The sequence below is a fragment of the Vitis vinifera genome, chromosome 7, assembly GCF_030704535.1.
Source record: "Vitis vinifera cultivar Pinot Noir 40024 chromosome 7, ASM3070453v1".
Taxonomy (NCBI): Eukaryota; Viridiplantae; Streptophyta; class Magnoliopsida; order Vitales; family Vitaceae; genus Vitis; species Vitis vinifera.
Genome location: NC_081811.1, coordinates 2,418,063 through 2,441,133, shown reverse-complemented (window position 1 = coordinate 2,441,133; position 23,071 = coordinate 2,418,063). Strand labels below are relative to the sequence as shown.

At 34.0% G+C, this 23,071-nt stretch overlaps 1 protein-coding gene across 3 annotated transcripts; it reads right to left on the bottom strand.

Annotated features, from left to right (window-relative positions):
- Nucleotides 1–128: 128 nt before the first annotated feature.
- Nucleotides 129–5,593, bottom strand: LOC100256237 (pentatricopeptide repeat-containing protein At2g30780). Of its 3 annotated transcripts, XR_009465986.1 has the most exons (4): nt 5,095–5,593; nt 2,643–3,884; nt 2,507–2,545; nt 129–653 (listed from the first exon to the last, which is right to left on the bottom strand). XR_009465986.1 is itself a non-coding variant. In XM_059737851.1 (2 exons), exons 1-2 carry the CDS (start codon nt 5,452–5,454, stop codon nt 2,760–2,762), a joined length of 1,485 nt encoding a protein of 494 aa, XP_059593834.1. In that variant the 5' UTR covers nt 5,455–5,593; the 3' UTR covers nt 129–2,759. The 3 variants fall into 3 exon arrangements, 1 of the variants encoding a protein (XP_059593834.1); XR_009465985.1 differs by lacking the exon at nt 2,507–2,545; XM_059737851.1 differs by having other exon boundaries at nt 129–3,884.
- Nucleotides 5,594–23,071: the final 17,478 nt, after the last annotated feature.

Here is a 23,071-nt window from a genome sequence, read left to right as displayed (position 1 = left end):
AGAAAGGGTAAAGAGGCCCACCCCCATCACTGATACCAGATGGAGGGTAGACACTCAAGATGGTGATGAAACCAGGCAGAAAAGAAACAAGAACAACAAAGTACAAGCGCCTACAAACAGTTGAGTCCTTGAGTAAAAACGGCCGCAGAAGCCATTAAGAATTCTTGAATTTGAATTGGTAATAATGATTGGCTCGGCTCAGCTCAGCTCATACCATCAGAAATAATTTACAAGACAATGTCAAGAAAAGTGCTGCAGCAATACAGGAAACTAATGTCATTGATTGACGATCCTGGCCCTTGTTACTGATTGATTTGATTCATCACCTCCCCTCTTGAGGAAGGGTCTTGATTCAAGCAAATAGGGAACAATAGCACAGCCCTTGGAAGGTTTACTTTCGTGGGTTTAATTGTTCCAAAAATATTGTCCAACAATTTGATCTCTCTCAATCTCTAGGTGTTACAGGAAGTGAACTGGGGTTTTACACACACAAACTCACCACCCTTAATCTCTAGGTGGACGTTATTTCAATTTCTGGCAGATTTTGCACAGGAATAATCACCACCCTTAATATCTTGGTGGATGTTATTTCAATATCAGGCTGCATTCAGCACTTTGTTAGCCATGGTCCATCAAGCATTTTGTAGCAATATCTGCAAGAGAAGTATTCAGTCGATCAAATGTACAGCAGAATAAAGAAAAGGTCAACTAAATGCAAAACCAAGAGAACAAACTTAAACCAAAGTAAATCTTGAACATGGGCTTAGAGGGTGAGCAACCACATGGGCAAAGTCCCAAGTGACACAGTAAATATGTTATAAGTTTTTCAGTAGAATAGGTAACCAGATTTTGACTAGTGGTAGGCCCCCACCAATCATGAATTTATGAAATCTAAGTAATTTGACAAATGATATGATACCAAGGGAAATGAAGAATAGCGAGGACACCAAGAAAACCATGATTGTGCATGCTGAACCTGAAAATTTAATTAATAGCATAGCTAGAAAAAGTTTCTAAATTGTCAAGTTGTAGCCTTTGTTTCTATGGTCATTTGCTAGCTTGTTCTTATAACTCCTATTTAGCAGAAAGAGAACAAGGACAAATTCCTGTGTTCTTGGGTTCTGCCCCCATTTGCTTGCAAGATTCTACACCAATAATGGTGCCTCTATCCAAGCCCCACCTTAAAAGTGAGTTCACTTTTACCCTTAGAAACCAGTGATTTGGGCTTAAATATATATATAAGCATTATATTTGGGCTTAGAATGGGCAAGAGATGGTGTGTGGGTAAATTTTTTCCTAAAACCTCTAGTGTGCTGAATGGAAACCACGGTTCATACTAGTTCAAAGACCAAGTAGGGAGGGTACTAATTAACTTGGCATCTTAGAATTATTTTCCTGTTTCAGAAGCAAAGCATCTGGTTCAGTGTTCAAGGGCAGGTAGAGACGTCCTTTAGTTCAAAAAAATTGACATGAGATAAAAATTACCATGGAGATGCATAAGCATTATATCAGGTCAAACAAACTTAGCAATACCATCCAAAGAATCTTGATGGTTAGGCAGCCAGATGATAATTTAACTAAGTGCTACATGTACTTGATTAGTTTTTCTAAAATCGTGTAATAAAACAATTCATAATGTAGCCCCACCTTAAAAGTGAGTTTACATTTACCCTGAGAAACCAGTGATTTGGGCTTATATATATCTATGTGTGTGTGTGTGAATTATTTACTAAAACCTCCTAGTGTGCTGAATGGTAACCATGTTCATACTAGTTCAAAGACCAAGTAGGGAGGGTGCTGATTAAATTGTATCTTAGAATTATTTTCCTGTTTCAGAGGGCAAAGCATTTGGTTCAGTGTTCAAGAGCAGGTAGAGAGGTCCTTTAGTTCAAAAAAATTGACATGAGATAAAAATTACCACAGAGGTGCATAAGCATTATATCAGGTCAAACAAACTTAGCAATACCATCCGAAGAATCTTGATGGTTAGGCAGCCAGACAATAATTTAACGAAGTGCTAGATGTACTTGATAAGTTTTTATAAAATCGTGCAATAAAATAATTCATAATGTAATCTGCCATACATATCTGGAAAGTTCATAAGAAAATGAAGTAACTGGTAGCATTATCTACCAAATGTACATTTTTTATTCCCCCTTATAAACAAATAGGAGAGCAAGCATGCATTAATCTGGAACAGAAAAAAAATCTCATGACAGATTTGTATATTGTCAATTTTCTGAAGACTATGGTTTGCAAGCATGGAAGAGGCATAAATATGCCTCCCATGACATTGGTCGTCCTTTAAGAACTACTGCGATTAAGCAATCCAAAGGTAAGGTCAGATATTTAAATAACAGTGTGGAGCTAAACTGTAAAAACACATGCTCAAAACAAAAAGGTGGCTTCTACCCTGATAATTGTTGAAGCCAAGCTGGGTATGAACACTGAGAAATCAGTGTCATGTGAGCAAATAGTTTTACTATAGAGACAACAATATTCTTACCTGCAGCCATTGCAAGCAAGAATAAGCAACAGCAACAAACTGACAAATAAAAGGGTTCAAACTCAGGCAATGAAATGGAAAAATGGGTCAACATATAAGAGGTAATTAACAAAGAAGCATGAGAGAAGACGTCTACCTGTGAATGATTTGAAATCCACAATCCATCTTACAGATGTGACTAAACATCCACAGTAATCAGCTGAATGCTTTTCGCACTTTTTGGCATGCAATATTATGCTGCATAAAGAATGTATTATGAAAGGAGAACATCAGAAGGAATTCCGTATCCATGCTTGCACATCAATCCTTTTACTTGCTCAACTTTATGTCTTTGATCCCACATTGAATAGGCTTTATAGAGGATCCAAAATGTCTTTTTAGTGCAGCAAAAATTAGAACTCTCCATCTCATTAAGGACACTTTCCATTTCCTCCAGGCGCTTCTGGGATGCGTACATGACCATTTTACAGTGATATAGAGACCGACATATATGCCATCCACCACACTCTGCACGCTTTACAAAGTTTGCAAGCCTGTCTACTGCATTGCATCGGAAATAAGTTGCGATGATGGATCGCATTACGCGCATTGTTTTTACAGATGTTTTATGCTCAAAGGCCTCATTTATTGAATTTTCCATCTCCTCTACCCAGTCTTCTTGTGCATAAACTCTAATCAACATCACATTCAACCAAGGTCTATATTCATTCTCAGGAATGAGCTTCATTAGAGCACCAATCTTTTCAACCCTATCTGTGATGGAACTCTTACAGTATGCACATATCATGGCTCTGATCAATGGAATTTCCTTGTCATTAACATGACCCTTTATCAATTCATAAGTTTCTTCCATTTTTTGCAAATTACCTGAATGTGCATATCCACGAAGCATTAGCAGGTGTGTGTTGATATCAGGCTGGATGTTATCTTCCTTCATCGTCCTAAAAGTATCTTCCATTCTGTTCCACATCCAAGCTGTGACATACCCAGCAATTATATTATTGTATGTACTTATGTTAGGTGAGAGCTCTAATTCTTTTATCTCCCGGAATGTTGCCTCCATGTGATCTACCAGCATCAAGCGACCAAAGACCGAAATAAGAATGTTATATGTTACAATTGTAGGACTACAACTTGCTTCCCTCTTTAAGTCCCGAAACAATGCCTGACATTTCTCTGCATGACCATTGCACATATAGGCACCCATCAGTGCGTTATAAGTAGAAGTTGTCTTAATTTGCTTATTAGCAGCCTCCGTAAACAGCTCAACCGCAAGATCAACGTTCTTAGTTCTGCCAGCAACTGAAATACCCTTGGCATACTCCTCTGATGTCATGGGAATGCTATAATCTGTCTGGTTTCTTCTCCAATTAAAAACCTTAGAAAAAAAGAAGTAAAATAATAAATACAAGAAATAAATATGGGGAGAAAACCTAAATCCAGAATAACCTTAAACCTGAAGTCAAAGACTGTCCCTCCCCAATTATTTATATCATCATCGCCCAATTTTCAATTTCAAAAACAATATTGTGGGAATGGGTGACTAGCAAGGATCTGATGAAAGAAAAGGCACCTGAATACATTTGAATTATGAAAAAATCATTCATGTGGCCAACCCCAAGAAGTTTGGAAAAATCTGATCTCAGGTTGACCTGAGTAGAGAAATATACAAAAAGATATTTCGACCTTCTCTGGAAGCTGAATCAGTTCATTGCATTTTATCTGTCATTCAAACTCCCAAGAACACGTTACACCTCGTAACATTGAAATATCACCATGGTATCACCAAATTATGGAAGTGAGTTCATTCATTTAAATCCTGAAATGCCCACTTTGAAAATAATAATAATAATAATAACAAGAAAACCAAGTATACTCCTACAAATCCATGCTTGACACAATAAACTCAACCTCTATTTGGTTGTGGATGAAATAAGAGAAATGTGTCAAAATATTTTTTTGAACTTGCTCCCAGTTATTCTCGTCTCCAGGAGATGAATAACTAAACTCTGTTACAGATTTCGCCAAATAATTGTGTTGGGCTTTAAATGCACAGAAAATTTCTTTCTCAGGTCTCAGTGATGAAATATTCCAAGATTCATTTTTATTTTTAAAATTTCTTTTCTCCTGCTTTTTCTCAGCAACCAAACAGAGCACTTTAAATCCAACCTAAAACAGGATGCATTAGTTAATTCCTATTGAAAATTTAATAAAAAATCCCCAAAAAAATATACATACACGAAGGCTATTAATCTACGTATAGTTAAATGTATATTCAAATAAATTCTATACCAAACGACTAATTGCATAAAAATGCGCCATTAACATAGCCCCCAACTGCTAATCCCTCCGTTTGGTTGCTCAGAAAAGGCAGGAAATGAAAGTGAATTCAAATCCCACATCTTTAACCAGTAAACCTACTCAACTGCCGCTAAGTCGGGCCACTAACCCAGCTGACTCTAATCCGAAACAAAAAAAAACCATAAAATTCAGAGTTTTTCCTACTTTTCCCACATTTTCTCAAAAACCAAACAAAACACAACACAAACATAAACACACGAAACGCAAGGGAAAAACCAAAAACACACCTGGAGCGCTAAGTAAGGCCACGAGCTCAACTGCTTCAGCAGCTCAACAAAGGCGGACCCATTGGAATAGCTCCGAAACAACGATTCGCCCTTCTCCTCCAAAACCCTAACGACCATATCCGAGTCATCACCACTAGGCACCAACTCGTCTCTCAGCTGCGAAACCTTGCCCCTCAGCTCCTCTCTAGCTCTGAGGTCCAACTCAGAGTGCTTGTCGGAGAACAAACCGATCATGCTGGTTAGAGTGTACGGACCCTGTAATGGGGTCCGCGTGTGGGTAACCCGTGCGAGGTTCTGGAAATCGGGGGTTAAGATTTTGGGTTTTGTGCAGATGAGACCCGACTTCCACACTCGCTTCATTGCGCTGTGGCGATTGGAGACCGCATGCTAGGGTTTGCAGAGAATGGTATGGATGATGGGATGTTTCTGGTGTTTGGTAACAGTGGTAGTGAAGACGGATTGAATCTCGGTCTGTTCAGGCATCGGCAATCGGGCCTTGCGGGGCCAAATAGATTATGGGCTTAAATAGGCCGGAATTGCATTGGACTGGGTCCAATAATGGGCCTCTTTATAGGTTTTGGAAGGGCAACATGGGTTTTGCAACATTTTCTTTAAAAGTGCTTGGAAAATGATTTGGAATCATTAGTTTTGAGATTGATTCGAAGAGGATAACATAGGAAAATTTCCGATGGTTTTCTAAAATTTTTCTTTTTTAAGGTTTTATACTTATGAATAATGTTAATTATGACATTAAAAAAAAAAATTACGATGTCATGTTTAAAAAGTAAAACATATGTCTATCTATTTCTTAAATATGCAAATAAATTATTAGTCCGCGGTTTTTAAATAGTGAATAATTAATTATTTTGATGATAGCAAAATAAATGATAGGGAACTAATGACTTAAATGATTTATGATTAAAAAGAAGATGCAAGTCAAACCAACATATCGGGATCGAAAATTGTGAATCAATTATTCTCTCAAGTTTTGTTTTTTCATATGTAAGACTAGGAACATGGTGCACTAAAGATTAACAAAAAATTTTGAACTTTTCATATGCATCAAATATGAACTTAAACCATGCTCTTTAAAGAAAATATCATTTCAAAAGATCCATCTCAAAATGTTTTGAATATAACAAAACTTCAAATTCTTTTGACTCAAAAATGTTTTCAAAGCATTAAGGACCAATGCCACAAAACGATTATTTCAAAATGGAAGCAAAAACCAAATTGTCGAGCAAGAGGTTTGGAATGATTGATCAAATGGCCCATGGGTATTCCAAAAGTTTGTTCTTGCATGGGCTGACAACGGGGTAGGTTTGAGAGGGGTCACCTCCAACCTTGTCTTGTTTATTTATGTTATTATCATCTCACCCCAAAAAACAAATTTAAACAGGGTATGGTAGGTCTAAGAAATTTTCATACCCATACCGCCCTATATAACCTTTTTTTTTCCTTTATGTTTTAACTTATAAAATATTAAATGGTATTAAAAATAAATATAATTTATAAACTAATAAATATTATAAATATTTGTAATTTATTTTTATAAAAAAGTAATATTTTATGTGTTAAAATTTTGAAAAATTTAAAAACTTCCATTAAAATAAATTTTTATTTAATATTATATATAATCGGAGTAAGATGAGGTAGGAAAAAATCAAACCCAAACCTCCCTTAAATCCATCTTGGACTTTAACCAAATTCATCCCAAACTCATTGACATATTTTCCAAACTTGTCCTAATAAGGGCGGGATAGGTACTTGTAAAAAGTTGTCTCATTGTCATCCCTATTCTTGCATCTCCACTAATAATGAGTTGTGAAGAGTTGAATGACTCAATAGAACAGTTAGCTAATAGCCCTTTAAAGTGTTCCAATAATCACTTGCAGTATATTTAATGCCCCAATGACTAATTGGCTTTCAATTTATACATAAATGGACTTTAACTTACGTTTAAGATTCTTCACCAACCCAATACTATCATATATTCATGATAAGAAGTCAATCAATTAAAAAAGTGCATTAGTTCTAAACGTGCAAATTCTATTTTAAGTGCACCTTCATCCTAACCAAAATTGTCGATGTATTTTTTGCTTGTGATTTGTTTTATATTTGATCTATCTTGTATTTGTGAGATAACGATAGAAAAAAACGCTTATGGTATACTCAAGAATTGTAAAGGTATATTGAGACATTGAAATTTAAGTATACAAGAAAAAACTTGACTTGAAGCTTTTGAAGATTAGTAGATAACCTTCAAACTTGGATTAAAGCTAGATCGGGTGGATGTAGGAGGGTTGTAAAACGACTATAAGCATCATGTATGATCTCTTTGACATAATTTACACTCGAAGTATGAAATCTAGCTAATTCAACCTACTTATAAACCAAAGTCTGGCTGAACTATTTATTAATCAAATTTCTAATCAATGCTATAAGATAATGAAAATTAAAAGTTTGAATACAATTGCAATAAATGACAAGTAAAAGGGATAGAAAATGAGAGAATGATGTAAGAAAGATTTATGGAGGTTGGATAGATCTTTAAAATCCCCTAAAACCATGTTTGGTTCAAGAAAAATTTGAAAAAAAAACACAAAAAGAGAAAAGTGAGAAAAAGAGGAAGGAAATAAAAAATAAATTTAAAGTTAACAAATTATTTTTATATATCAATTCAAATTTATTTAACTCATTTTAGATCTTCTATATAAAAATTAAATAACTTAATAAATAATAAATTTATGTTTAATTTGAATTATATGCAATTTTCTTTTATATTTTTTATAATGAAAACTATTTTCTTTAACAATTTTTTTGGTTCCCTTAATATTCTTTTAGAACTAAACTTGCTCTAAGTGTTCTCTTTAGCAATCAAACAACTTTCTCTCTCAATATATATATATAATAAATATTTATCAAAAAATGCAAGAACTAGCTTAAAATTGAATATAATAACGAGTAAATATACTTAAAAATGATTTAAAGCTCTCTTGCGATAGATGTAATTTTTAAAAGTCATCCGACATATCTTTTATTTAGGCCTTGTTTGGAACTGTTTTTTCAAAATAAATTTTTGTTTTTCAGAATAAAAAACATAGAAAACAAGTTCGAGAACAAAAAATTATTTTATGATAATAGAAAACACACTACAAGGAAAAATGTATATGGTGACATTTATAACGAGTCACCATAAACATAAGGTGTCACTACAACATAGCGTCACCTTCTCTACTGACACCATAGAGGGTACCAATTGGTGACGTATTTGGAAGTGACACCAAAGTAGATAAATGGTGACCCATTCAGAAGTGACACCATATATTTCTAGTGATGATAGGGTGTCACATTAAATACATCATCTTTGAGTTATGATGTCACATTAAATGCATCACCTTTGAGTTATGGTATCACATTATTGTAAATTATTGTGGAATATATGATTGGTTTTAGTTGTTGATTTTTGTAATGCTTATGAATTAATAAGATTAACCTGTTTATATTTTGTCCATAAATATAACAATCATTATATTTAACTCATTTTTCTGTAATGTTTCTGGAATAACTCATAATACATTGATCATCTAATAATATTTGTATATCAAATGTTCACAAAAGGATAGTACGTCCAACATATCAAACCCATCAAAACTAAAAAAGAAGAGTGAATACATACCAAAACATGATTTAGAAATGTTAAAGATCCCAAGATTCATGTATACCTCCATTTCATAAGCATAAAACTGGCTAACCATAAAATGACATAGAAGTCCCATCTAAAAATCTAAATTTCTCAGTTGCAATTAAAGTAACGTTTATGTGCTACAACGTATGACATAAGAGTTGCATTTAAAAACCCAAAATCTTGTTGCCTTCTTCTTTCTTTTTATTCTCCATTTCACCCTCCCAAGAGTGTATACCTGCATTTCAAAATTTAATGAGTTTTAGAGATTTTTATTGAAGAAAATAAACAAGGATCTATGTTATCATAAATGAACAAATCTAAGAATTAAATTTTTTTTTTCAAATAGAAACATTATTCAAAGAATAAGCATTACTATACAATACCTATGGAAAAATTCATGTAGTAGCTAAGGGACTCACCATGCATGGTGATCATGATGCATCAACATGATTCATGATTAGTTGTAGCACAAAAGTAGCCCATTCTCCTCTAATTTCATCGAATTCTACTTGAGAATATGTTTTTTTTATTACAAAACTGAAATCAAATAAGAAAATAACATTAAAATGCATAACATTTGGAAGCCTAAAACTATGTACAATTCATTAACTAAGTAATACCTTTAAAGCAATAATTGTAGGATAAAAAATTATCTCTTTAATGAATCTCATAACAAAGTAGCCACATTCGAACCCTCCTTCTTGTCTTGGACACTAATCAATCAATTATAAAATAACATTAGTACTCACATATATAAATGGTGCAAATGCATAAGCTAATGTGTAAAGAAAAATTTTTGGATGTCACCTGCACTAGTTGCTAACATGGCTCCCTCTTAGATGTTTTCTTTGCAGATATTCAAAGAGCCCTATGTAAATAAGTTCAATGGGTACATTTTTAAAATAGGTAAATGCTATATGTTTTAATATATATAAATAATAAAAAAATGTGTTTGAGGTGAATGTATTTTTTTTTTATTTAAAAATAATACTATGAAAAATAATAGGAAGAACTTACATGTTTACGATATCCTTTAAGTCCTCACATGGTTTGTGATGCATAGGGTCAAGATAGTGGACTATCATTTTCCTTGGCTCAAGCACTACCTAAATATAAACCCTTTAAGTCCTCATATCTATTTCTATTAACAAAATATAAAAACTTTCCAAAACTTAACTACTTAAATATAAAAACAAAATCAAATAAAATATCTAGCTAATTGGATTTTAGAAACTAAATAAACTATAAATAAACTAAATATAAAAACTAAATAAAATATCTATGCCCATGAATTAATTGAAGAGGATAGAAAGACACAGAGAGAACATGGATATGGTTATGATTTCCATCTTATCATTTCCTGTCAATACCACACATGCCCATTTTAAGGTTGGACACTACTTTTGTTGCTGGACTTGGAAAGGGAACTTCAAAATTGAAAACATAAATAAACCCTTATGTAAAAAAAAAAAAAACATTAAAATATAATTGAGCATTAAAATATTTACTCTCTTTCATCACTTTCATTTGAATATTAATAATCTCTTATTGAGATAGATACTTACAATTTAACAAAATAGAAATTCCTAATAATAAAAAATATAAAATTTCTATTTCTATTAACAAAATATAAAAACTTTCCAAAACTCAACTACTTAAATATAAAAATAAAATCAAATAAAATATCTAGCTAATTGGATTTTAGAAACTAAATAAACTATAAATAAACTAAATATAAAAACTAAATAAAATATCTATGCCCATGAATTAATTGAAGATGATAGAAAGACACAGAGAGAACATGGCTATGGTTATGATTTCCATCTTATCATCTCCCGTCAATACCACACATGCCCATTTTAAGGTTGGACACTACTTTTGTTGTTGGACTTGGAAAGGGAACTTCAAAATTGAAAACATAAATAAACCCTTATGTAAAAAAAAAAAACATTAAAATATAATTGAGCATTAAAATATTTACTCTCTTTCATCACTTTCATTTGAATATTAATAATCTCTTATTGAGATAGATACTTACAATTTAACAAAATAGAAATTCCTAATAATAAAAAATATAAAAATTTCTATTTCTATTAACAAAATATAAAAACTTTCCAAAACTCAAATACTTAAATATAAAAATAAAATCAAATAAAATATCTAACTAATTGGATTTTAGGAACTAAATAAACTATAAATAAACTAAATATAAAAACTAAATAAAATATCTATGCCCATGAATTAATTGAAGAGGATAGAAAGACACAGAGAGAACATGGCTATGGTTATGATTTTCATCTTATCATCTCCCGTCAATACCACACATGCCTTCCCGGATTGGTCCTTTTGGGGTTGGATACTCTCAACAAAATTCTATATCTCATTCCCACTTAGATACAAACAGAAAAATCATTCTTTTTTTTTTCCTCTCTTGTTTTTTAGAAAGGATGAAGATTATGTGATAGTATATCTTAAAAAAATTTTGTACCTGTCATTCTCACACAAATACATATTAAAAATCATTCATTTTTTCTTGTTTTTCACTTTTTTTTTAAGGACTTGATCATGTGTTTGGTTTAGATTAAAAAAATCAATTAATCTACAGTTTTTTCTTCCATGCTAGAAGATTAAACCTAAATTTTTCTTCCCTACAACTCAAGAAAACACAATTCACAAAAACCATAATACAAAGATGTTGAAACAATTAATATAATGGCATTAATAAAAGAAAAAAAAAATGATAGATCCAAGAGATTTTGGGTTACCTGGGAGTCCACAAAGTGAAGAATGTCGGTTTTGAGCATGTTGACTATGGATGGGTGAGAGAAAAGGTTGAAGAAGATCATGATTTTATATATAGGATTTATATATTGAGATTTTTTGGATTGTGGGTGAGATATGGAAACAATGGGATTTTTATATGGTATCCATCATTATTAATTCTAAAAGTGGGCTCATCAAGTTATAATACTTAAAAAAATTTATTTTATATGATGTCACTTCCCAAAAAATGACACTATAAATATAAAATTAATATCATCTAACTACCTCAATTGAAGATTTTTTATATGATGCGTCACCTTTATTAATTATAAACCCTATGGTGTCATTATTTTAAAAGTGACACCGTAAATAGTGACACCATAAACTATTTTTGTAGTAGTGACATAGTTTAGACCTATATTTTGTCCCTATCAGATCCATAACATAATTGTCTTCAATGTTGCCAAAAAGGAAGATTTAACACTGTAAAGCGGGAGCCATGACTCAGAAAGTTACAGTCCAGTTGTTGGAGGTGTTTGATTGCATCTGCTAAGCAAAACCCAATTCCTGTTTTGATTTTCTTTTGTTCGTGAACTTTTTGAAGAGAGCTGTTACTTTTTGGTATATGATAATTGGACTTCACGTCCATCAATTAGGTACAGAGAGTGGGATATACAACTTCAGTGTGTCTTTTGGTATCAGGGATTTTCCAAGGTTTGAATAGTTTGTGGTGGTGTTCTTGACTTGGTATCATGGCTAGCCTGTCGGATCCCGATTCTAGACGCAAATATTCTGGGTGGTGGGGCAGCCACATAGGTCCCAAAAATTCCAAATGGTTTCTGGAAAATCTTACAGATATGGATGCCAAAGTCAAACAAATGATCAAGTTTCTGCTTGTTCCCAACCTTGGCATCCTCAATACTTGGCAGTCTCCACATGATGAAAACAGATGTTGTAATTCCCAAACAGTTTGCCACTTAACCTCTCCATCCCGGGCCCCGCGCACGTGATTTCAACTTGCAATACTTTTAGTCACCATGCGCGCCTCATCTGGAGCTGGCAGAATGATAAAGCTCTCTTGTAGATTTGTACCCGAAGAAGCTTTGACATCTGCTTACCCTCAAGTTGAACAGTTCATCGGTGTCATCAGGAACGACTACTTCCCAGTTGCTCCACCACTCACCCGCGTTCATGAAAATCTGACATGCATGGCCACCTTAGTGCACGTGGCCAATTCCTTTCCAGTCTTCCAGCTCGCTGCTAAGTCTTCACGACATTCAAATCACCACTCAACTTTCAAGATTTGGGAATTACAACTGTAGCCGCAACATGATGCTACCAGACACAAGAATGTGAACTTAAGGAGTCATAGAAGGCTCCTCCCAAGCTGACAGCATCACCGAGCACGGGTTCTGGGAATTTTGTAGATCGGGAACCAGTCATTCTTCAACACAAAGAAAGGACAAGTCTTTTGCCAGGTGCTATTTGTTCTTTCAATTTTTTAACAAGCCGAAGCTTTATCCAGTCTGACATGCATCATTAATCTTAAAGCAAGTCCTTGATTAGCAAAGCAACTAGGTAGCTAGAAGAATTGGGGTACCTTTGTTCGGAGATTGGCCTCGGACATTTCCAGCATGACAGTTTCCCTAGGTAGACTTGTGGTGTCATGGTGATTCAACGTCAGTTAATACTCAGAGATACCCCCTCTCATGGAATCTATTTCTGGACCTATGATTACACGAGGGAGCAGCTTCACCCAGATTGCCACAATCTATTCTAAGTAAACGGTCCAAAGAAGAATTGGCGCGTGGTTCTCAAAACCCCTCATCCTCATGGCCACAAAAGAAAGGAGCATCTCGATGTGTTAGTGAAGTCAGTTGAGTTAGTTTCATATTTCAGTTAGAGGCATCAACAACTACACATATATAAGCTACAGAAGTGTAATGTAATTTTCTACTTCTAAAAAAAGGAAAAAAAGAACAAGAAGCATTAGTCTGTCCATTTTCTCTTTCTCTCCCATTCTAATAATTTCTGTTATTTCATTTCATCAAACATGGTATCAGAGCAGGTTTTAGCTTAGTTATCCGCCATGGAAGAAACCTCAAGAACCACCAGTTTTCTCCTAGTTTCCTTCCCCCACCCAATCTCATCCAAACTGGACAATCATAACTTTCTGGTTTGGCGAAAACAGATACTCACCACATTAAGAGGCCATAAGCTGCAACACTTCCTTTCTGAATCTCCAGTTCTACTCTCCAAGTTTCTCGATCTCCTCGGACAATGAAACCCAAAATCATGAAAATCCCAAGTTCCAGGATTGGGAACAACAAGATCAGCTCAATATGTATTGGCTTCTTGCATCCATATCTAATGCTCCTCATTCGTATGGTAAATTGTGACACTTCAGCCTAGGTATGGAAAACCCTTGAACTACTATGCTACCCAAGTGAGGGCCAAAGTAACTCAATTCAAGACTCAATTGCACAACACCAAGAGGGGAGACTTATCTATAATTGATTACCTCCTTAAAATCATAAATGTAGTTGATCTTTTTGCCTTGGTTGACCACAAGATTTCTGTCAAAGATCACATAGATGCAATTTTTGAAGGTCTCCCTCAATATTATGAAACATTCATCATCTCTATCAATTCCAAACTTGATTGAGGAAATTGAAGCCCTTCTTCTTGCTCAAGAAAGCCGTATTGAGAAAAATATCAAGATTGAAAATCTTTCCACTCCTAGCTTAGCCCATCTCATCACAACTAATAGCTCTCCACACTTTACTCAAAATGGTTCTCCACATTTCTACTACAAAGCTAGTACTAGAAACTCAAATTTCCATCCACCTACACATTCTGGAAATGGAATGCAACACTTTCGTGGGAGCTTGAGTCAACGAGGAAGATGACTCCATGGTCGAGGCTCCTGGAAAGGCAACAACAAACCTCAATGTCAACTTTGTGGAAGAATTGGTCATGTCGTCATGCAGTGCTACTACCAATTTGATCAACTTTTTATAGGGCTCTCACAACTTCAAGGAAATCGTTCACAGGAAAACATGGCTCATCTTCATCAACAACTATCTGAAATTTTTTTCCCAGGAACCTCATCTCCATCAATAAAACTAACAACACTAGAAATGATCCAAGACAACAACTGGTACACAAACTCTGAAGCCACTCATCATTTTACACCAAACCTCAACAATCTCCTAACCAAATCACAGTTTCCTTCATTAGGCGAGGTCTTTGTGGGAAATGGTAAGGGTCTCTCTATTCATCACATTGGTCACACCTCGTTTTCATCATCATTCATTCCATCCAATACACTTGCCTTAAAACAACTTCTCCATGTCCCATAAATTACAAAAAAATCTTCTTAGTGTTTCTAAGTTTGCTGCTAATAATCATGTATTTTTTGAATTTCATCCCACCTCCTGTTTTGTCAAGGATTTTTTCACCTAGATAGTCCTCATGCACGACTAGCTTAAGAAATGATTATATGTGTTCGATAACACATAACTGAAACTCCCACCTCAACATCCAACTCTCTACCTTCACAGCACAAAAACTTTCAACTCCTCATGCTTTGCTTCTGCAACTCTGTCGTCTAAGAAACCAACAGTACCTGTTTCATCTACATCTCCCTTTGCATTGTGGCATAATAGACTTGGTCACCCTTCCTCACATATTGTTTCTCTTATACTCAATAAATGTGATCTCCTTCATCTTAATAAAATTCCCTCTCTTATCTGTTTTGCTTGTTGCATGGGAAAAATCTATAAGTCCTCATTCTTGCATTCAACATCCTCCTACACCAAACCCTTAGAACTTATACATACTGACCTATGGGAGCCAACCTCAACACCCTTCTCACATGGACATCGATACTATATTCACTTTATTGATGCTTACTCCCGATTCACTTGGATTTACATGATTAAACATAAGTCTGAAGCATTTCAAGTCTTTCTTCACTTCAAGTCTCAAGTTGAACTTCAAATAGGCCACAAGATCAAAGTCATGCAATCTGATTGGGGTGGCGAATATCGTTCATTTACTCAGTATCTTACCTCCAATGGCATTATCCACCGTATTTCATGTCTTAATACTCTTGAACAAAATGGACTTGCTGAACAAAAACACCGACAGATTGTCGAACATGGCCTTGCCCTTCTTGCTCAAGCCTCTCTTCCCTTTAAATATCGGGATGAAGCATTTCACACCAATGTTTATCTCATTAATCGCTTGCTTACTCTAGTCCTGAAAAACAAATCTCCCTTGGAAGTTCTCTTCCACAAAAACCCATCCTAGTCTCAGCTCAAAGTCTTTGGCTACATGTGTTACCCCAACCTTCGACCCTCCAACCACCACAAGCTGCAATTCAGGTCCATTCATTGCACATTCCTTGGATATAGCCTCAACCACAAGGGTTATAAATGTCTCAGCCCTAATGATAACATACTGATTTCCTGTGATATTATTTTTTTATGAACATGTCTTCCTATTTACCCAATTGTAGTCCTAAAAACAAGCAACTTCTTTCAACTCTTCATCCACTTCCCTTCCCTATCAAACCTCTTTCCCACTAATGATTTTTCCTTCTTCAACCTCTTCTCCAACCAACCCACCAATACCTCCTACCACCTCTAACCAAAACGTAGCATCACTTCCTCCACCATCCTATGATCACTCGATCCAAGAATGACATATTTAAACCAAAGGTCTATCTCATTTCTACCATTTCCACTTCAATCCCTGAAGCCCTCCAACTTAGCCATTGGAAACAGGCCATGACTGATGAATATCTCGCTCTTCTCTGAAACGATACTTGGAACCTTGTTCCTCCTCCCACTGATCGCAAATTGATCAGCTGTAAATGGGTATTCAAAGTCAAGGAGAATCTCGATGGAACTATAAACAAATACAAAGCCTTTTTAGTTGCTAAGGGCTTTCATCAAATTGTTGGATTTGACTTTAATGAAACCTTTAGTCCGGTTGTCAAACCGACTACCATTCACATTGTTCTCACTATTGCCTTAAATCTACAATGGAAAGTTCGACAACTAGATGTCAATAACGCCTTTCTCAATGGCGACCTTCATGAATAAATATTCATGCATCAACCTGAAGGCTTTATTGACCCTCTCAACCCGAACTATGTTTGCAAGCTAAATAAATCTCTCTACGGCCTTAAACAAGTCCCTAGAGCTTGGTTCGAAAAGCTACATCAAGCACTTGACACTCTTGGTTTCTCATCAACTAAATCCGATCAATCCCTATTTATCAAGATCACACCTACTTACTCCACTTACATTCTAGTATATGTGGATGATATTCTTATCACAGACAACAATGATCGGTTTGTTTAACATGTGATCACTCAACTCAACAACTAATTTGCTTTTAAAGATCTTGGAGATATTGATTACTTTCTGGGTATCCAAGTCAAGCATACATCTACTGGAATGCACTTGTCACAAGCTAAGTATATCTCCAATTTACTTCAAAAAACCAACATGCTTCATGTCAAGCCAGTTCCCACACCTATGGTATCTAACCAGTCCTTATCCAACTTTGGAAGTGCTTCATTCAGCAACACTCAACTCTATAAAAGCACTGTTGGTGCCCTCCAATATGCCACCATCACTAGTCCAGATATCACCTATAGTGTCAATCAAGTTTGCCAATTCATGCAAGCCCCTCTTACTGCTCATTGGAAGGTTATCAAGAGAATTCTACGTTACCTAGTTGGTACTCTTCACCATGGACTCCATCTTCAGCGTTGTTCCAACTCCTACCTCAACTTAACAGGGTTCTATGATGCTGATGGGGTATCGGATGTTGATGATCGCCACTCCACATCAGGATATTACCTCTTTCTTGGTCCAAACTTGGTTTCCTAACACCCCCGAAAGCAACATACAGTCTCTAAATCTTTCACCGAGGCAGAATATCAGAGTGTAGCTACCTTAGTTGCTGAAATTTCTTGGCTGCAGTTTTTCCTCAAAGAATTAAACATATTTTCCTCCACAACTCCGGTCATCCAGTGTGACAACCTCAACACAGTGTACCTCTCGGCTAATCCCGTTCTTCATGCTCGGACTAAGCATATCAAAATTAATCTTTATTTTGTTCGAGAAAAAGTTATTCAGAAACAAATCCACATCCATCATGTTCCTTCCTCTGATCAGCTAGTAGATGTCTTCACTAAGACAATTCTCAGCTCTAGATTCCTCACCATACGTGCCAAACTCAATGTCAACCAAAGTCCATCCTGAGTTTGAGGGGGGCTGTTAGTGAAATCAGTTGAGTTAGTTTCCAATTTCAGTTAGTTACAACTGATCACTTCTGTTAAAACCAATCCCTTAATTAAGTTAGTTATAGGCATCAACAATTATGCATTTATAAACTACAAAAGTGTAATGTAATTCTCTACTTCTAAAAAAAAAAGAAAAGAACAACAAGCATCGGTCTGTCCATTTTCTCTTTCTCTCCCATTCTAATCATTTATGTTATTCCATTTCATCAAACACAATGGGCCTGCACCAGATAGCTAAAGCTTCTTGTTGTCACTCAAAACTTGTGTTGGAATGTTTTTTATGTACTCTACTGATTCCGATGACCCTTTTAGCAAATTATGTTCATTCGATAGAGAAAGACAAGGATGGCAAACTCCCGAATATGACGAACTTCCTGGGAGTAGCTCTTTCCTAAGACTTTCGGCATATTCAGCATTAGACATGGTAAGAAATGAACTGTCAGTGTGACTTACACTCAGGAAGAGATGCCATGGACTGTGGAAGACATCTCAACGAAGTTAAGCCTTTTGGTATTGTGAATCCAGCTAAGCATGTCATGGAAATCATCCACTTGTTGACTGAGCAGAATCTCATTCTGGTACCCGACACCGGTTGTGTCCTCGTTGCCACAGTGAAGCTTGATGGGGTGCGTTCATTTGAAGGAATTGTTGTTCTCCTTCTTAGATATGGAACCTGGAGGATTCTAAACAGAACAACCATAGAATAAATCCTAGGAAAATAAATTAATGTTGGTAATAAATGGTGTGGTCGAGGAGCTTTTGGTGGCCATTGTCTGCTCACGGAAGGACCAACCAATCTACATAATAGACCACTTGAAATGAAGTCTGATGTTGATAAACTGCTCATTATCGTCTCCATGGACAATTCTATTAATGGAAGACTCTATTCATTATGTGTGGGGGTTCAAAAAGGTAAGAGGAGGTCAAAGAAGCCTTTGGAATGGAAGCAACATAGTCGTGGAAATGACCAAAAGAGGGACATATTTTAATATTTTCCACACTTCGAATTTTGAGACACACCATGGTGGTGAACTTGGGAATAATAGGTGATTCAGAGTCAATGCCCAAAGTATTCAAGCCATGCATGTTGATACCTCGCGTCTTTGATGATCCACGTAGTTGCCAGATGGATGGACACATGATTTCAACTCATAAAGGTTCTTGATCCAGTCGTTATACCTGCAAGAAGGCATCCGGACAGGGTGTCCGGATGCACCCTCCGATGGTTTTGTTAGCCATGGTCAGAGAGAGAGATATAAATCAGTTGGCCTTTTACCAGGTATTAGGAGGTTACCAGGGGGATTCCTTCCTTCTTCGTGTGAAGGCATATATATACAGCTTCAGGGGTACTATTCCTCTCATTAATGGTGAGGAGATATTTTATGTTGTTATGATGACAATAGACGTTAGTAGGAGCATCATCACCCTACGAGCGGCTGTCAAAAACCATGGTAGGTGATGCGGCTGTCAGAGATCGTGGGAGGTGACTTGCTGTCATTTCATCTTGTCTTCTCACTCTGAAGGTGGCAGGATGTGGGTCATGGCCGTTTGTTGTGATAGCGTGTAAGACTCGCTTTACTTTAATTGATGATCCGGACGATTATATCCGGATGACACATGCTGATTACCCGGATGTATTTTGGAGCGGATGCATTATGAAGGTTGTCCGGATGTCTGTGCTCTGCCAGCGACGTTTGCTCTTCCTTGGATAGGAGAAGCTGAAACGTCATTTGCCTTTCCTTGAGGCGGTCCGGATAGGAGAACTGCATCATGCGTATCCTTAGGGGGAATCCGGATGATGATGGTCCGGCTGATAACACGTGTCACGTGTCACTGTGAGATGCGTGCCACGTGTTTCCCAGAGGGAGGGGTCCCTACAATGCAGTCTTGAGTACACTGATCATGCACCTTATTCGGGTCCAACTGGAATAACTGGAAGTGATCATTACAGTGTTACCAAGGAACAACCATCCTCAGTGCATGACACCCTTTGGCCCACTTCTGCGTCCATACACGACCATCTTCGACATGCAATCCGAAAGACGACGAGCCTTCATCCTCTTAATTCTTTCATCCTTTTGCTTTCAAACTTTGACTTTCAAATGATTTTCAAGTCCACAATTTTTCTTCCTTCCTCATAATTTTAGGTCACCAAAAATCCATTTTTAATAAACATTTACTGTCATTTTCTCTTTTACATGCACTTTCATAATTTTTTTTTTTTAAATTTTTTAATAAGCATGAATGCAATTTTCATAATTTCAAAATAATGGAATTTATGGGATTGGTTCATGTAAAATCAATTAGGCTTTGGTGGGGCATACATATGAGTTTTCTCCTCGAATTATTAATTGCTATGCATAGTGAATATTGCTTGATCTTTGCCTTACTTTATGATATGTATGTAATTATTTTATATTTGAGTTAACTTTGTTTCTATGATGATACATTATTATTACTAAGGTACGCTCTCACTCCCACTTTGTTTATTTATTTTCCATGCATGACGAACTTCTTTTGCATGATTATTTATCAATATCCATTGGTTTCCTTATTAATTGTAATGTCCGCCTTAGCCTTATTTAGTAGAGACCCGTTTTTGGGGTTCAGAGGGGTATTACGGCTTGTCAGTGTACTTTTCCAATAAGTAATTTGACCCTATGCACACTCGGTTTTCACAAACTGTCTTTTCTTTTTAGGAGTTGCACTTAAAGTTTTTCTTTCTTTTTTTGTTTTCCCTTTAAAAAATAAAATAAAAATAAGTGGCGACTTTAAGTTTTTTTCTTTTTTAAATAAAAATAAAATTTTCACAAAAAATAAAAATAAAAATCTCACCATCGAATGGAACCCATCGTGAAAAAATGCAAGGTCCACAATAGTGTTTTAAAAAAATATATTTTAATTATTTCCTATTGTTTTTTCTAATTATCTTACTATTTTTTTTTATATTATTTTAGACTTTATGTTGCAAATTATCTTTATCTTCTTTTCCTTTTACCATTTTCATAAACATAAATACAGAAAAATATTTATTTATTTATTTATTTAACTTTATATAATATTCTTAAGTTTTATAAATTATTTTTTTGGGAGAATTGTGTTTTGGGCCCAACTGGATTCAAAAATTATCATTTGGTCCTCCAACCACCCATATTTAAGCCCAAGGATACAAAATAATAATTGACAAAAATACCCACTTAACTCATTTTTGTCTTTATTCTATTACTTGCCACTCTTCTTTCTTATTTAACCATTTTTGGATTTTTCATTTTTTTTAAACTCTTTTATAAATAATTGAAAAGTTACATTATTTTTTATTTTTAAATTATAAATAAACAAAAATTATATTAAGATTCAAAGACTATTTTGGAAAATATTTTCTAAAAAAATATTAATTTAAATAAATAAAAATTATCTTTTACATTTATTTTTATAGTTTACATTTTAGAAGTAAATAATTTAATGATTAAAATACCATTTAAAATAAATATATTCACTATTTTAATTTTTTTTATACTAAAAAATATTTTAAAGTTTTTTTTTTACTATTATAAAATAAAAAGTTCAACTTTTTTTTTTAATCTTCTTCCTTTCTTATTTTAATAACTTTTTGAACATGACTTTTAGTAATAAGTTATATGAAATGCTACAAATTTGTTTATTAAGGATTTTTTTTTAATGATTTGAATTAATTGAAAATTTATTAAAATAAGAAAAAGAAAAATAAAGAAAGTGGATGGATTGAGAAAAAATTGTATTGACAATTTTCTTGTTGTGGGTCAAAATACTTTACATTAATCTATCTGGATAAGAAAAATTATTAATATAATATTAGAACTTCATATTTTAGTTATTTTTTTTCAACAAATTTATCTTTTTAAAAATTTTAAAATAAAAACATTAAAAATTAAAAAGCTATATATATATAATAAAGTGAAGTGATAGTTAATTTTAAATTTTTTTAAAATATGGTTAATGTAGAAAATATAAAAAATAATTAAAAATAAGAGAAAAATATAGATGAAAGGGTAATATAAATTTAAAATAAAAAATTAAAATTAAACTAAAAGATAAATACAAAAAGATAAAAAATATTTGAATGAAAAATCCCAAAATTTTTATCATTGCTTTTAATAAGAGCAAAAAGCTTCAATATCTTTAAAAATGAAAAATAAAAAAATATTATTGCTTTTTATTTGACATAAAATAGAAATATATATTGGAATAAAAAGGAAAAAAAAAAAGTTAGAAATGAGTAATATTTAATAGGGAATAGAAAAGGAAAAAAAACGCAAAAAAAAATTAAAATTCACACTCACTTGTAGGCATATAAGGGATAAGGGTATTTTAGGAATTAATGAAAGACAATATCCTTCATCTTAATTTTCATACTTTGTTTGGGTCTTGGGCTTAAATATAGGTGGTTGGAGGACCAAATGTTAATTTTTGGGCCCAGCTGGGCCCAAAACACAATTCTCCCTATTTTTTTTTGGTAAAATATGAAATCTTTCCAAATATTTATAAGATTCTTAAGTTTTCTAAATTGTTTTTTTTTTTTAAATATAATTTCTAAATTATTTCCAAATCCATTAATGTTTCTTTAATATATGTCATTATTTTTTGTGTGGACCCCAAATTCGAGATGAGATCTAAATTTCATAGAGCAGCAACCATGTGTATCTCTTCTTTATATTTAATAGATTATCATCTACAAAATATCTAAGAAACTTTGTGGTTGTGGGTGGTTTTTTCTAATTCTATAAATTTCGTTATGTACTCCTTTTATGTAAACTTTTATCAACATTTTGATTGCATAAAATAAATATTTTTATTATTTAATAAAAGATAACAAATATAATTAAATTTTTATTATTTAAAAATATGTTATAAATATAATTTTTACTAACTCTTTAAATTAAATAAATGAATTTTTTTATAAATATTTTTATTCTATTACATCTTATCCCAATTCCCCTAAGAATCATCATTGAACAAAACAAAAACTTCTTGTCCTCTAGTATGTCTGGTCTCATACATATCCATTGATCTTTCTACACACATAAATTAATAAAAATATAATTAAAAAAAAGTGGATTAGGATTTCCACACAAAGTAGGTCTAAATATATATAGAATAATAAAAGCATGCCAACCATTTTTTTTTAATTTTAAAATAAAAAATATAATAAATCACTTGATCTTTCC

Bases quoted from the DNA above. Each gene is read 5' to 3' on its own strand.
- LOC100256237 (XM_059737851.1), bottom strand. From the start codon at position 5,454: ATGAAGCGAGTGTGGAAGTCGGGTCTCATCTGCACAAAACCCAAAATC. The intron at 3,885-5,094 runs GTGTGTTTTTGG...TTTTTTTCTAAG, and splicing joins GGCCTTACTTAGCGCTCCAG to GTTTTTAATTGGAGAAGAAA.